At 61.0% G+C, this 12249-nt stretch overlaps 1 protein-coding gene across 1 annotated transcript; it reads right to left on the bottom strand.

Annotated features, from left to right (window-relative positions):
- Positions 1 to 68: 68 nt before the first annotated feature.
- Positions 69 to 11913, bottom strand: ESPL1 (extra spindle pole bodies like 1, separase). The gene is made up of 30 exons (XM_042891250.1): positions 11833 to 11913; positions 10715 to 11743; positions 10460 to 10564; positions 10214 to 10334; positions 9841 to 9977; positions 9493 to 9686; positions 9025 to 9267; positions 8652 to 8796; positions 8415 to 8559; positions 7994 to 8133; positions 7773 to 7907; positions 7565 to 7684; positions 7222 to 7393; positions 6932 to 7060; positions 6669 to 6825; positions 6342 to 6451; positions 4922 to 6234; positions 4470 to 4851; positions 4244 to 4357; positions 3689 to 3902; positions 3401 to 3585; positions 3181 to 3308; positions 2985 to 3107; positions 2349 to 2504; positions 2102 to 2272; positions 1913 to 2017; positions 1687 to 1799; positions 1525 to 1608; positions 1244 to 1408; positions 69 to 478 (listed from the first exon to the last, which is right to left on the bottom strand). Exons 1-30 carry the CDS (start codon positions 11911 to 11913, stop codon positions 274 to 276), a joined length of 6621 nt encoding a protein of 2206 aa, XP_042747184.1. The 3' UTR covers positions 69 to 273.
- Positions 11914 to 12249: the final 336 nt, after the last annotated feature.

The raw sequence follows: 12249 nt of genomic DNA, 5'->3' as shown, positions 1-12249 counted from the left end.
GGGGAGCTGGAGCCCCGTTGTTTCTCACTGATTTTCCACAGCCCAAAAGGAGGCAGCACAGCCCTGGCAGTCCCCAGGAGGTGGGGGCGAAGAAAGGAAAAAGGGGCTGGGGTTTCAAGTCAAGCCTGCCCCCAACAAGCACAGGAAGGCCACGTTCAGTAGGAACGGCTTTATTTACCTCTGACAATAAGAACGCAGCAATTAAAATAAATTATAACGAGACAAACGCAGCCCTGTGACCATATGTGCAATGAGGGTCTGAGCCCCTCCGCGTCACCGCAGGGCCACGGGGAGGCCGTAGGCCACAGGGGCGGCCCCGATGAGGTGCTGGAGGCGGGGGGCACGGCGGGCCTCGGCCACGTAGCGGAGGAGGGGGACCCCGGGGCCAGGAGCCCCCAGCCAGGCCCGCAGCAAGGCTTCGGCGTAGCGGTCGATGTCGCGGTCGGTGACGTCCCACAGGTTGCCCAAGACGAGGGGGCTGCAGGGAGCACAGGGTCAGGAGGCAGCTGGGTGCCTGCCCCCCTCCGACCCCAAAAGAGGGGAGAAAAGGAGCTGAAAACGTCTCGCCTCAACGCAGCACCGTGAGCGCTTGGTGCTGCTGCCATGGGTAAGGCAGAGCAGAGGTGGAGAAGAGTGTTACGGCCAATTATAAACCACCCCGCAGAACACAAATTTAGGGGAAAAGGAGATCGAAACAGAGCTGGGGGTTGAGCTAACCCCAAGATCTCCTGCCATGCACCATCATGCACAAAACGGTGTAACAGGGGATGATTGAGTTAAAAATCACCCTTCCTTGGGCTGCTCGTGAGCCAAGATGGGGAGAAACCAGGAAGAAAACAGGTTGAGGCAGTGATGAGATCTCCCAGCAACAGGATGGGCAAAACAACGAGGAACTGGGAAAGACCGAGCTATTGCTAATGGGGCCATTCCTCCTCCATCTCTCTGCGAGATGAGAAGAAAACGTCTGTGAGTTGTGATAACAGCAAAGAAAAAATGCTCATGGGTAAAGATCTAAGATGATCTCCTAGTGCTTAATGCCTCGGGCATTAAGAATTGGGGAGGATTATTGCCAATTAAAAGAATCTCTCTCCTTCCTCTACCTGTGACCTAAAATAAGGAGATGCACTGAACTGGAAACACGTGGGTTGAGATAACGGGGAGATCTGGTGGCTTAGCATCACAGCAAAACTAAATGGCACTGGGGCAGATGGAGCTGCTGCCACCGGGGCTCCCTGCTACTCACCAGCCGGCCATGATGTACTTGAGCACAATGCCTGCACCCTCCAGGCTGCCGCGCACGGCGAGAGCAGCGCTGCTGCAGCCGAAGAGCAGAGCGACAGCGCGGCACTGCAGCTGGGCGATGGTCTGCCCGTCCATCAGGCGGGCGCCTGCTCCATGCCCTGCGTAGCTGTGAGGGAACAGAGCGGGCTGAGCGAGGTGCAGTGACACCCAACCAACCCCCAGCTCCGTCCCAATGTAGACTTGAGGCACCCAAGCCCACCCTCCGGCACCCCCAGCACTCACATGTACAGATCGTGCTCCAGCAGCGCTGCCTGCATCTGCTCCTGGCTGGGGACTGATCCTGTCACCCCTCTCCAGCCTGGTTCACTGTGAGACAGGAGATGAGAAAGGTAGGAATGCGGACATTTCCCCCCCCTCCCTTTCCCTGCAACCTGCTCCTCTCACCTCTCGAACCAGCTGCGGAAACGCTCCTCAGTGCTCGAGAGGTTGTTCTGAGGGTTGAGGATGTAGAAGGTCCTGCTGGGGTCGATGCCGCGGCACAGCACAGAGTCTGCCTGCTGCTCCAAGGAAGGAGAGGAGCGACAACAAGGAGGGAGGAAAGAGAAATCAGCCTCAGCCCAGAACTGGGGGCGCTGAGCCGCACGCAGAACTGGGTTCCCCCCCCCCTTACCCTCTGTGTCAGGGCGTAGCTGAGGAGGAAGCGCAGGGATGGGAGCCGGGTGACAGGCAGGTCCCTCAAGCACGCCATGCTCTCCCAGGGCAGCTTCTGCAGGTGCTGCAGGAGAAGGAGGAAGAGGAAGGTGAGAGCAACGCAGCAAACAGCAGAGCCACGTGAGCAGCAGCAGCACTGGGATCTCACCTTATCCAGTACCAGGATGACGGAACCGCCAGGCTCCCCTGTGCCATTTTTCTGCTTGTCCAGAGCCTCCTGCAAGAGGAGCTGGGCTCTGCTGGGCTGAGCTGGGCACAGCCCCACGGCCAGGGCTCGAACATCAGCAGGGCTGAGGAGGGCAGCGGCGTTCAGCACCGCCTGCAGCAGGGGACAGGCATGAGAGGGGATGGAAGCCCATCTTCCATCCCAACCCTGAACCCAGGCAGCTCCGTACCTTCAGCAGGGTCGGATCTTTGCCCCACCAGCCACACTGCTGCAGCTGAGCACATAAACGGGCAGCTTCCTCAGCCAGCAGGGGATCCTGGGCTGCAGGGAGCAGCGCTGCCTTCCAGCAGCCCAGCACCTGCGTTTCCAGAGTCTCAATGAGGTTCTGCAAGAGAACACAAGGAGTCACGGGCAGTCTGAGCCCCCCAGGGGTGCGGGCATGGGGTGCATTTTGCCTTTTGATGCTCAGAGGGCTGAAGCAGCCTTCCTACAAAGAAATGCTAAGGGAGACAGGTTTGCTCAGCCTGGAGAAGGCTCCAGGGAAACCTCGCTGCAACCTTTCAGTATTTAATGGGAGATTATAAACTGGAGAACAGCTTATATTGCAAATAAATGGCCGTAGAACAAGGGAGAGTCTCTTTAAACTGAAAGAGTGGAGATTTAGGTTGGATGTGAGGAGGAAATTCTGTACCCAGAGGGCAGTGAAGCCCCAGCACTACAGCCCAGGGCAGCGTGGTGCTCAGGGCCATGGGTGGGATCCTGGGCAACCAGACCCAATGGGTGGCAACCTGCCCTCTGCAGGGGCTGGGTGGGCATTAAGGTCTCCTCCAACCCAACCATACTGTGATTTTATGATTCTGCCTGCCTTCATCCTCTGGTCCAGCTTGAAACGGCACAGCCACCATTCCCGCTTGTCAGTGTAGCTGCTGGCATCCTTCTGCTCCCTCTGGATGGAGTCAAAGTCGCTCAGCACTGAGCTCAGTGGGGTCTAGAAGAGGAAAGGAGCTGCGATGTCACCCCTGGGCTCATCCCCACCGCTTCACACCCAGCCCTTCCCTCACCTTGGTGAGTGCAGTTGGGATGCGGACAGTGATGGGAGCGCTGCTCCTCTCCAACCGCGTCAGCAGCAGTGTGTCCCCCACGGAGGCGGGCTGGATGCTCACCAGGGTCAACACACACACAGTCACCCCTGAAAAAGACACCCACAGACCTTCAGCTCAACCCTGAGGGTTTCAGGCACCAGGCAGCACCCTCTGGGGCTCCGTTTGGTTCAGTCCTCACCAGTTGGGATCTGCTGCAGCTGCTCGCTGAAGCCGCTGCGCTCTTGGGGCCCCAGACCTCTGGGGCTGAAGATGAAGAGGTCCTGGAGCTCTCTGAGGTGGTGGTGGTGCGAAGCAGCATCCTTGTCCTGCAGGGTCAGCCCTTGGAGCTGCTCAGCCACGTCTGCTGCCGATTTCTTCTCCTTACTGCAAAGGCAATCGGAGAGGAACGTCAACCCCAAACCACCCATTTGCTGAGCCCCTTCCCAGCGATGCTCTGGGGATGATGGCAGGGAGTTTTGGGACCTACTGAAGCTTCCTGTGGACGATGCTGAGCAGCTGATGGCGTGTGGTGACAGAGACAGACTCAGCCAGCAGGTAGGCAGTGGTGATGGGGTCCTGATCACCCGTGGCCAGAGCCAGGAGCTGGCAGAGCTGGCTGTACAGCGTGCCAGGGGGGCAGTGGCTGATGCAGCTGAAGGCAGATTTCAGGAACCCGCAGGCTGTGTCCAGCGAGGAGTTGTCTGCAAAGGACAGAGCAGCAAATCTGGGATCAGGCAGCAAGCCCCGTGGCGACCCTGGCATTCCCTGTGCTGTGTGCATAGAATTTCAGTTGGAAAAAACCTCTGAAGTCATTAAGTCTGACTGTTAACCCAACGCTGACAAGCCCACCACTGCTCCACGTCCCTAAGTACCTCCAGCTGCACATCATAACAGTCTGCAGGGATGGAGACTCAACTTTTCCAGGCAGCTCACAACAATCCTCTCCTGTTTTCCTCCTGCATGGCAGCTTTGCTGACACACCACCCCCCCTCACAGCTCACCCACACCTCCCTGCTCCCAAAGCAGCCCCACATTCGCTCACCATCCACGGTTGGCAGCGCTTTGTGCAGGGCGCTGAGGCACAGGGGCTCCGTGCTGCCCAGCCTCTGCTGTGCCAGGACCTCTCCACCAACCTCCTGCCTGCATTGGATTCTGTCTGTGGGATAAAACAGAGCCGCTTGTTCCTCTTGCTGGGGCCAGCAGGGACAACGTGCAGCTTGGGGTGCTGCAAAGGCTCCCAGGAATCCCATTCCCTTTCCCAAACTCACCCTCAGCTCCATCCTCAGAGGCTCGGAGCAGCTCCAAGCTGACGTCAAGCTGTTCCTCCACCTTTTCCTCCTCTTCAATGGCTCTCAGCAGCTCCCGTTCCTCGTCCCCTTTCCAGCTCGCAGCCCTGCGTGCCGCCCGCTCCTTTTTCTCTGTGCCCCCAACTCTGCGTCCCCGCCGGGGCCGAGTGCTGCTCCCACAGCCTCTGCCCACAGAGGAGCTCAGCTGGGAGCCCCCCACCTCCATGGGCTGGGGGAGCAGAGCTCTCTGTTTGCAGCACACCGACTGCGGCGTCTTGCAGCTGGGAACGGGTGCTTTGCTGGCGATGGGGCTCAGCACCGATTTGAGACCCTCAGTGTCACCAATGTCATCGCTGAACGTCACCTGCAAGAGGGGGACAAGGAGGTGGCAGGGCTGCACCTGAGGCTACCCGGCCTCCTCCTGCCCCACTTACCGGCAGCCGGGATCTGGTTTTCCCACGGGCTTTGGGTGCTTTCAGGAGCTGTGATTTGCTGAGCGGCGGCGAGGCCTCACTGAACACGGTGAAGGGAGCCCTGGGGCGCAGGGGCATCGCAGCCCCCCGGCTGCACGCCTTGGCTGCAGGACAGGACGACTTCTGGCGTGGGGTGCAGGGCGCCGCCGCCGGCCAGATCACAATGGGAGGCACCTCGCTGTCCGAGTCACCCAAAGCGAAGACATCATCGGTGCCCGCGTGCTTGGCTTTCTGGCTCTTCTTCCCTCTGGGTTTACGTGCAGGGGATGCCACAGAGCCCCGTGCTTTGCTGCGGGGCCGGGCGTTGGGGTGCGGGGTGCAGGACGTTGGCACAGTCTGACCAACAGCAGCAGGCAGCTCCGCGTCAGAATCGCTCACGAGAAAGGCATCGTTGCTATCTGCCACCGAGGGGGGCTTCGCTCCCTGGGACATCTTGGCTTTGAGCACAGGGGATGCCGTGGTTGCCGCTTTGTTTTTAAGCCTCTTTAGTTGAGCTTTGTCCATCTTAGGCGCAGCCACTGCTGCTTTGGGCTCGGTGGGACTCAGCAGGGCTGGCTGCCAAGCCCAAGCAGAGGCGAAGACGGCATCCATAGAGCCTCCATGCTCAGCAGCCAAGCGGCAAACAGCAGCTGTGGCTTTGGCGAGCAGCAGGCTGGCCCTAGAGACCCCCAGGCTGGGCAGGTGGGCGCTGCAGGATGCCAGAAAGGACAGACCGGCTTTCAGGTGCTCCTGCAGCTTCTCCTCGGGCCAGGGACCAGCCAGGCTGTGAAGGGCCAGCGTGGCGTAGCCGGTGGCCACCAAATCATCTAACAGCTTCGGTGCAGGCGCCTGGTGACCGTTGCCCAGCTTGTCCTGCAGTAGGACAGCAAAGCGAGGGCCCACGGTGCCGCAGCGCTGCAGGGTGGCCTGGATCAGCCCCAGCCCTTCGGCTGCGCTGCCGGCCGCCAGCTCACCCCGCGCACAGCAGAGCAGCCAGCGGAGGCAGAGGGATGACAGGGTCAGGTCGGAGCAGAGGCAGCAGGGGCAGGCAGCGGGGTGGGCGAGGAAGGCAAGCCTCCTCTTCCTTTTGGGTTTCAGCTGCGGCGAGGAGCTGAGATCATCTGCTTTCTCCAGGCCGCTCACCATGGCCACGAACTCCAGCGCGGGGCCCTTCAGAAAGCCCTCATCTTCCCCAGGGAGCTCAGAGCCCTCATCCTGCTGCTTCCTGCTCTCTGGTTTGCCCTTCCTGGGCAAGATCTTCAGGGGGCCTCGCTGCTTCTCATCAGCCTCGAACTCTGCAGAAGTGATGGTGCTTTGAAAAGCTCCTCCAGCAGCCCCCTATCCACCTAAGCCCCAGAAGCAGCCCCCCTTCTCTTCACCCAAGCCCAGAGCGGGGACTCACCGGTGCCAGACTCCAGGAGGAACAGAGCCTGCTGCAGGTTCCAGTGGCTCAGCTCCAGCTCGCTCTGCTGCAGCTCCAGCTGAGCCTTCAGCACCAGGAAAGAAACGCACCTACGGGGAGAAAAACAGCCCTCAGAGCCCCGAAAAGCCACAGCTCAACTCCCAGTGCTGTTCAGTTTGAACTGGCAAGCTGAACTCCTGGGATAACGTGCCCCAGGACAAACATCACAGGAGCTGCTTGCTCCAGATCCAACTGAGCAGGGGCCAAGCCCTCACCAAAGGATATCCCTCCCCAGGGACAGGGCTGCCCGCATCCACAGTCACTCACCATCGGATTGCCTGCAGTTTCACAGCCAGCTTGATGGCCTCCAAGCAGAAGGCTTTGGCTTTGCACATCACCTCCACCCTGCTGAGGAGGACCACCAGGCGCTCTGAGCAGCTCAGCACATCAGCCAGCACTTGCCACTTCTGCAGCACGTTGTCCCCTGACAGGAAAGACGCACTGGTGACAAAGCTGCTCCTCCCAGGGAGGCAGAAGGAGCACGGGTGTCCTTCCAGCTGTTCTGTGGCCCACGCCACCCCTTTGCTCACCACAATCCATGAACTGGATGTCTGCTGTCGACTTGTGGGAGCCCAGCACGTTGCTGCCCATCAGGAGGAGGATGATGCTGCGTAACAACTTGTGGGCTTCACTCAGAGCTGTCTCGGGCGTCTTCCATCCTGCATGAGAACCGCTGTGGGCACCGGCACCAATTACCTGGCACAAAACCCAGCTCTCCCTTCCCAATCCCAGGAGGGGTATGGGGGAACCTCTGAGCTCTGTGTTTGCCTTGGGTTTTGCCCATGGCGCGGGGAAGGTTTCCAGCACCTCAGAGGCTCACCCTGTGCAAAGATGTGCTGCCTGAACTCTGGCGAGAGGTGGGTGGGTGGCAGGCTCAGGTAAGTGGCGGTCAGCTGCAGCACTTGTGCTTGGAGCATGTACCAGACCTTGGCAGTCTTTTGCAGAGCTGGGTTCTGCAGCACCTCCAGCAAGAGGGCAGTGCCATCTTCGATCTACAGGAGACAGTGGAGGGAGAAAGTCACTATTTGTGGTCCAGGGAGCCTCCGTGGCTCAGGTGGGCTTCAGTCAGCAGCAAGAGGATCGACTGCCAGACAGAACTGCCGGGGTCTCCTCCTGCCTCCCAGCACCACAGACAAAATAAAAGGGCTTTCAGGGAGACTCACGCGGTGGCTGGCGCAGTACAGCTGGCTGCGGAGCACGAGGCAGGTCTGCTGCAGCAGCAGGTAGGAGTCGCTGTCCCTGTCAGCTCTCTGCAAGCAAGTCTCTGTCTCTTCCAGGAAGAGCTGGAAGCCAAGGGGTCAGTATGAAGGCTGGGGCTGCGGGACCGGTCCCCAGCTGCCCTCCCCTCCCTCTCCTCCCCATGGTGCTTGCCTGGGCATAGCTGGGGCACTCCAGCTGGAGAAGCAGTTTGGTGACCTGGCAGAGAGCGCTGGCTGTGCCCAAGTCATCCCCAAGTGCGCTGCACAGGCCTCGCACCAGCAGGTAGCACTCCATGGCCTGCAGGGGCTGGAGGCAAGAAAAACCCACGGTACGATCAGGGACAACACTGCTGTGCTGCTGACATTTTGCCTCCGCAGCCCCAGCAGCATTACCTCGTCCATCAGCCTGTAGAGAGCTGCTGTAACATGAAGAGAGGCAATGGTCTGCTCCAGGCTGCGCACGGCTGGGATGCTCTGAGATGCCAACAGCTGCTTCCATAGGGCCAAGGCATCGTCCAGGCTCTTGGACTGAGCTGAGGGCGCAGAACGGGGCTGAGCAGCTTCCTCACAGCACAAAGCCTCCACCAGCACCATCAGTGCGTGCAGGAGGAAGGCACTTCCAGCAGTGCCACCACCTCCCCGAGGGCCCTTCCCTGCTCTGCCATGGAGCACCGCCTGGCACGCTCCTCCCCTGCCCACATCTACCCCACCGCCTCCCTTCCTCAGGGGTTAACCTCACTCCCAGCCCAAATCCAGGCACCCCAGGGGAGCCCCTTCTTACAGGGTGAGCGACCCAAACCCGCTGCGCTCTCACCCAGCTCAGTCACCAGGTTGAAGGAGATGCCAGCGTTCAGGAACGCGTCCTCCTGCAGCCTGCTTTCGTAGTTGAGGTCGTTGGGTTCAAAGTCTTCCAGGTTCTTCTGTCCCAGAGCTTTGACTCTCTGCTCCCTCGCTATGCCCTGCAGCAGGTTACAGGCAGCAGTGATGCAGGTTAAAGGGGCACTGCAAAACACGGGGACACATTTGGGCAGCCACGGGCGCCCCCACGCACCTCCTCCAGCTTGGACTCCAGTGTGCAGATGTAGAGCCAAAGCAGAGCCTGCGCCCGGTCATCGAGGAGCTGCTGCTGGTTCTCAGCACTCCTGGGCACTGAGTCTAACAGCCGCAGAGCTTCATGGACGGAGTCCAACGCAGAGCTGCCAGAGATGGGAGCTGAAACACGGCCTTCTGCCCCCGGAACGCATTGTAAAAAGAAAAGACACCCAACACCCAAACCACCCCCAAAACGGCAAACACCGGGGCAGCACTACTCCAATCCCTTACTACTCCGACCCCCTTCAATCCCACCGAGGTCCCTCCGAAGCTCCCAAGGGGTTTTGCAGGGATGCAGGACGGAGCCCAGCCCTCACACCCGTGGCACCCACCAGTCAGTCTGCTGGGCGTAGTTGTGGTAGCACAAGACCTGGGCCAGCTCCACCAAAGCGGCGGCGCGCTCGTGCAGGCGCCCGCTGTCCTCCGAGCAGATCTCCAGCAGGTCGCAGAGCGCACCGTAGCGTTCCTGCCCCGTGTCAGCACGGATGCTCTTGTAAGCCCTCAGCTCAGCAAAGAGCACGGCCACCAAGGTGTCTGTGTCCAGGTGGTGAGCAGACAGTTCTTCCTTCAGGGTTCTGGTGGAAACAGGGCTGCGTTGGGACGTGGTGCATTGCTCCACGGCACCATTTTAACCACAGAATCGCAGCACGGTTTGAGCTGGAAAGGACCTCAAAGCCAAACCTCCTTACAGCCCCAGTTTTAACACTGAAAGGAGCCTTCGGGTCTCCTTAGAGCCTCCCCCATGCTGCACAGCCTCAGCTCCTTCAGCATTTAAAAGCATGGGAAGTGCAGCTCCTCACCTCAGCTGCAAATCCTCTGCTCCCTGCTTCACGCTGTCTGTTTTCACCCGGGCCCAGAGGCCGATGGGCTCCGCCAGCAGCTCCCTGATGCGGCCCTGCAGCGACGTCAGCCACTGCACGCAGGATGCCAGCGCACTCTCCAGCCGGCCCAGCTTTCGGTAGCTTTCCACCTGCAGCCTGAAGCATCTGTGCAGCTGCAGGGAGAGCACAGAGATGCTTCAGCACCCTGCGTGCCCGCCAAGCCCTGCAGCTGCTCCCCTTCCTTGGAACAGCAGTTGGTCCGCAGCCTCTCCTCCACTCCTATGGCACCAGGTTGCAGCTCAAACCCTTCGACGTGAAGCTGCTCACCTTTTCAGGGGGTATCTCTGGAAATCCAAAGGCATCGATTTTCTTCAGCCTCTTGCAGAAGAGCTCAGAGATGGAGCTGGCTTCCTTGTGAAGGTTCTGGCTGTAGAAGATGTACGCCAGCTTAAACGTGCATGATGCTGTTGAGGGGAAAAAAAAAAATGAATACTGAAGATGCGTTGGGAAGGGATTACCCCACTCGCTCCTCTCCCAGCAGCAGCCCAGCCCCTCGGCCACATGTGCTGGGAGGCAGAGGGATCCTTCTCCCTTGGTGCTCCCCAGACCACAAGCAGGAGGAAGATGCTGAGCTGTGTGCGACCACGTTTGCCCCAACCCGATGCCAGGGAAGCAGGCTTGGTGCTATGAGGATGCTGACCGGTAACGTCGAGGTACTTGGCTTGCTCCCCCTGGGGAAGTCCCTCCAGAGCCTCCAGCAGCTGCATCACGGTGTCCTGGCAGCCTGATGTCAGCTGCTCCTGCCCTGACCACCCAGCCACCTGCGAGGGATGCAGTCAGAGCTGTGAGGTTCCACGGAGAGCCTCTTGGGGACCGCAGGCACATCCCCGGGCAGCTCCAGCAGCCCATGAGCCCCATTAGATGCTGTCCCCACCACCTGCAGTACCTGGCAGGAGCGGAAGGTGTCACAGGCCATGGTGGTGAAGAGCTGGAGGCTGTGGTACAGCAGCTGCTTCAGCACAAGTTGCTGCTTCAAGCCATCAGGAGGAACCTGAGGGAGAAAGGAGAAAATCAACTGCATGGCCACAGCAGCAGCAAAACCGGTGGGGACAGGAACATCACTGCCAGGAGTGCAAGGCTCGCAATGCCTCCAGTGGTCCTAATTAACAGGACAGCCCTCATTAACCCCCCAAAGCCTCACCACGTCCAGCAGCAGGCTGAGGACACGGCAGTGGCCCTGCACAAAGGCGCAGAGCTGGAGCACGTCCTCCCGAGGCAGCGGCTGCTGCTGGCTGCTCCTGGCACGCTCAGCGAGGGACGCGGTGACGAACTGGCAGCCCTCAGCCAGCACCCTGAGGAAGCGCCCCGACGCCTTCGCTGCACCACCCAGCGCCGCCGCCGCCTGCGCCAGGGCCGGCCCTGCTGAGCCCCCGTTCTTGGCCAGCACCCGGCTCAGCCGCACGCCGCCCTCCAGCAGGGCCAGGGCCTGGCCGAACACCTCGGAGCCCCCCAGGAATCCTCGCGCGTCCCTCAGTGCCGCCTCAGCCTCCCCGTAGCAGCCGTTCTTGCAGAGCTGCCGGCACTGCTCCAACGTCAGCTCCAAGAAGCAAAGGGCCTGGGGCAGAGCGAGCGGCCGCGTCGCATCCTCACGCAGGGAGTTCAGGACACCCCGCAGCTCCTGGGCAAAGCAAGCTGAGGATGGAGCGTGGTGGGCTTTGGAGAGAGCGGCGGCCGCCAGCGCCTGCCGGGCGGTCTGCGAGGTGAAGAAGGGCGGCTCCAGGGGCAGCAGGGCCCCCTCCTCATCCTCCAGCAGCAGCAGGAAGCGCAGGGCCTGCAGGCGATCCCCCAGCGTCCCCGCTGCGTTCCACAGTGTGCAGAAGCCGCTGTGGGCGACAGCACCGAAGTCGGCAGACAGCACACGGCGCTGCCGGTGAGCGCAGAGCTGAGCGTGGAGGAGCTCCGCCGCCCGCCTGCGGGCATCACGGTGGCCGCGGGCAGCCGCGTTCTTCAGCAGGTGGAAGAGGATCTTCTCCAGGTAGAGAGGGGCTGGTGGGGCGGTGGAGGCGGTGACGAAGCCCCTGCAAGCCGCCTGGGCCAACGCCAGCACTTTGTTGGTGTGCGTGAGGCTGCAGCTGGGCTCTGCCAGGCGCTGCACGCAGGCCCGCAGGATGCGGTCGCACACCACGCTCTGCACGCTGCCCGGCACAGCTGTGCTGCTCGAGAGGCATTGCTGCACAGGGAGTGGAAAAAGAGCGTTGGTGTCCAACCAGGGATCGCTCAGCAAAGAGGTGTGACCCCCCCCACCTCCCCTCAGCTCACCGACAGCTCTGTGAGCAGCTCCTCTGTGCCCTCCGGGCTGGCGGTGAGGGACATAAAGTCGGCGCTTTTGAGGCGCTTCATGGCGGCGCTGGGGTTGCAGAGGTGGGGTGAGGTGGGCTGGAAGGGGGGCACAGATGCCCCACTGTGTGCAGTCTGCCCCACCTGAGCTCCCATTTCCCCCCAAATCGAGGGCAGCTCCCCACCCCCTCAGTGCTAAGTGTCTCCCTGAGCCCCGGTGTCCCCTCCCTCCCACCCCCCAACAGCTCACAACAACCCCACTCCCCACCCCCCAGAGCTCCCAAAGCTCCACGCTCTCCTCAAATGCTCACAGCCCATCCCCCCCAAAGGGCCCTCAGGTGTCAGACTTCCCTTTCCCCCCCAAAAAAACCCATTTCTTAGGGCGCACGCATCCCCCTC

This window comes from Lagopus leucura, unplaced genomic scaffold (assembly GCF_019238085.1).
Source record: "Lagopus leucura isolate 7727_CA_CO unplaced genomic scaffold, USGS_WTPT01 35384-0_obj-0_obj, whole genome shotgun sequence".
Classification (NCBI taxonomy): domain Eukaryota; kingdom Metazoa; phylum Chordata; class Aves; order Galliformes; family Phasianidae; genus Lagopus; species Lagopus leucura.
Note: the sequence above shows the minus strand (reverse complement) of the source record. Positions and strands in the feature narration are given on the sequence as shown.

What these genes read in the sequence shown, in the direction of transcription:
- ESPL1 (XM_042891250.1), bottom strand. Translation starts at nt 11,913, where the DNA reads ATGAAGCGCCTCAAAAGCGCCGACTTTATGTCCCTCACCGCCAGCCCG. An exon ending in CTCTGAGGATGGAGCTGAGG is followed by an intron (nt 4,358 to 4,469) that starts GTGAGTTTGGGA and finishes TTTATCCCACAG; the next exon opens with ACAGAATCCAATGCAGGCAG. An exon ending in AGCGCTGCCAACCGTGGATG is followed by an intron (nt 3,903 to 4,243) that starts GTGAGCGAATGT and finishes TGTCCTTTGCAG; the next exon opens with ACAACTCCTCGCTGGACACA.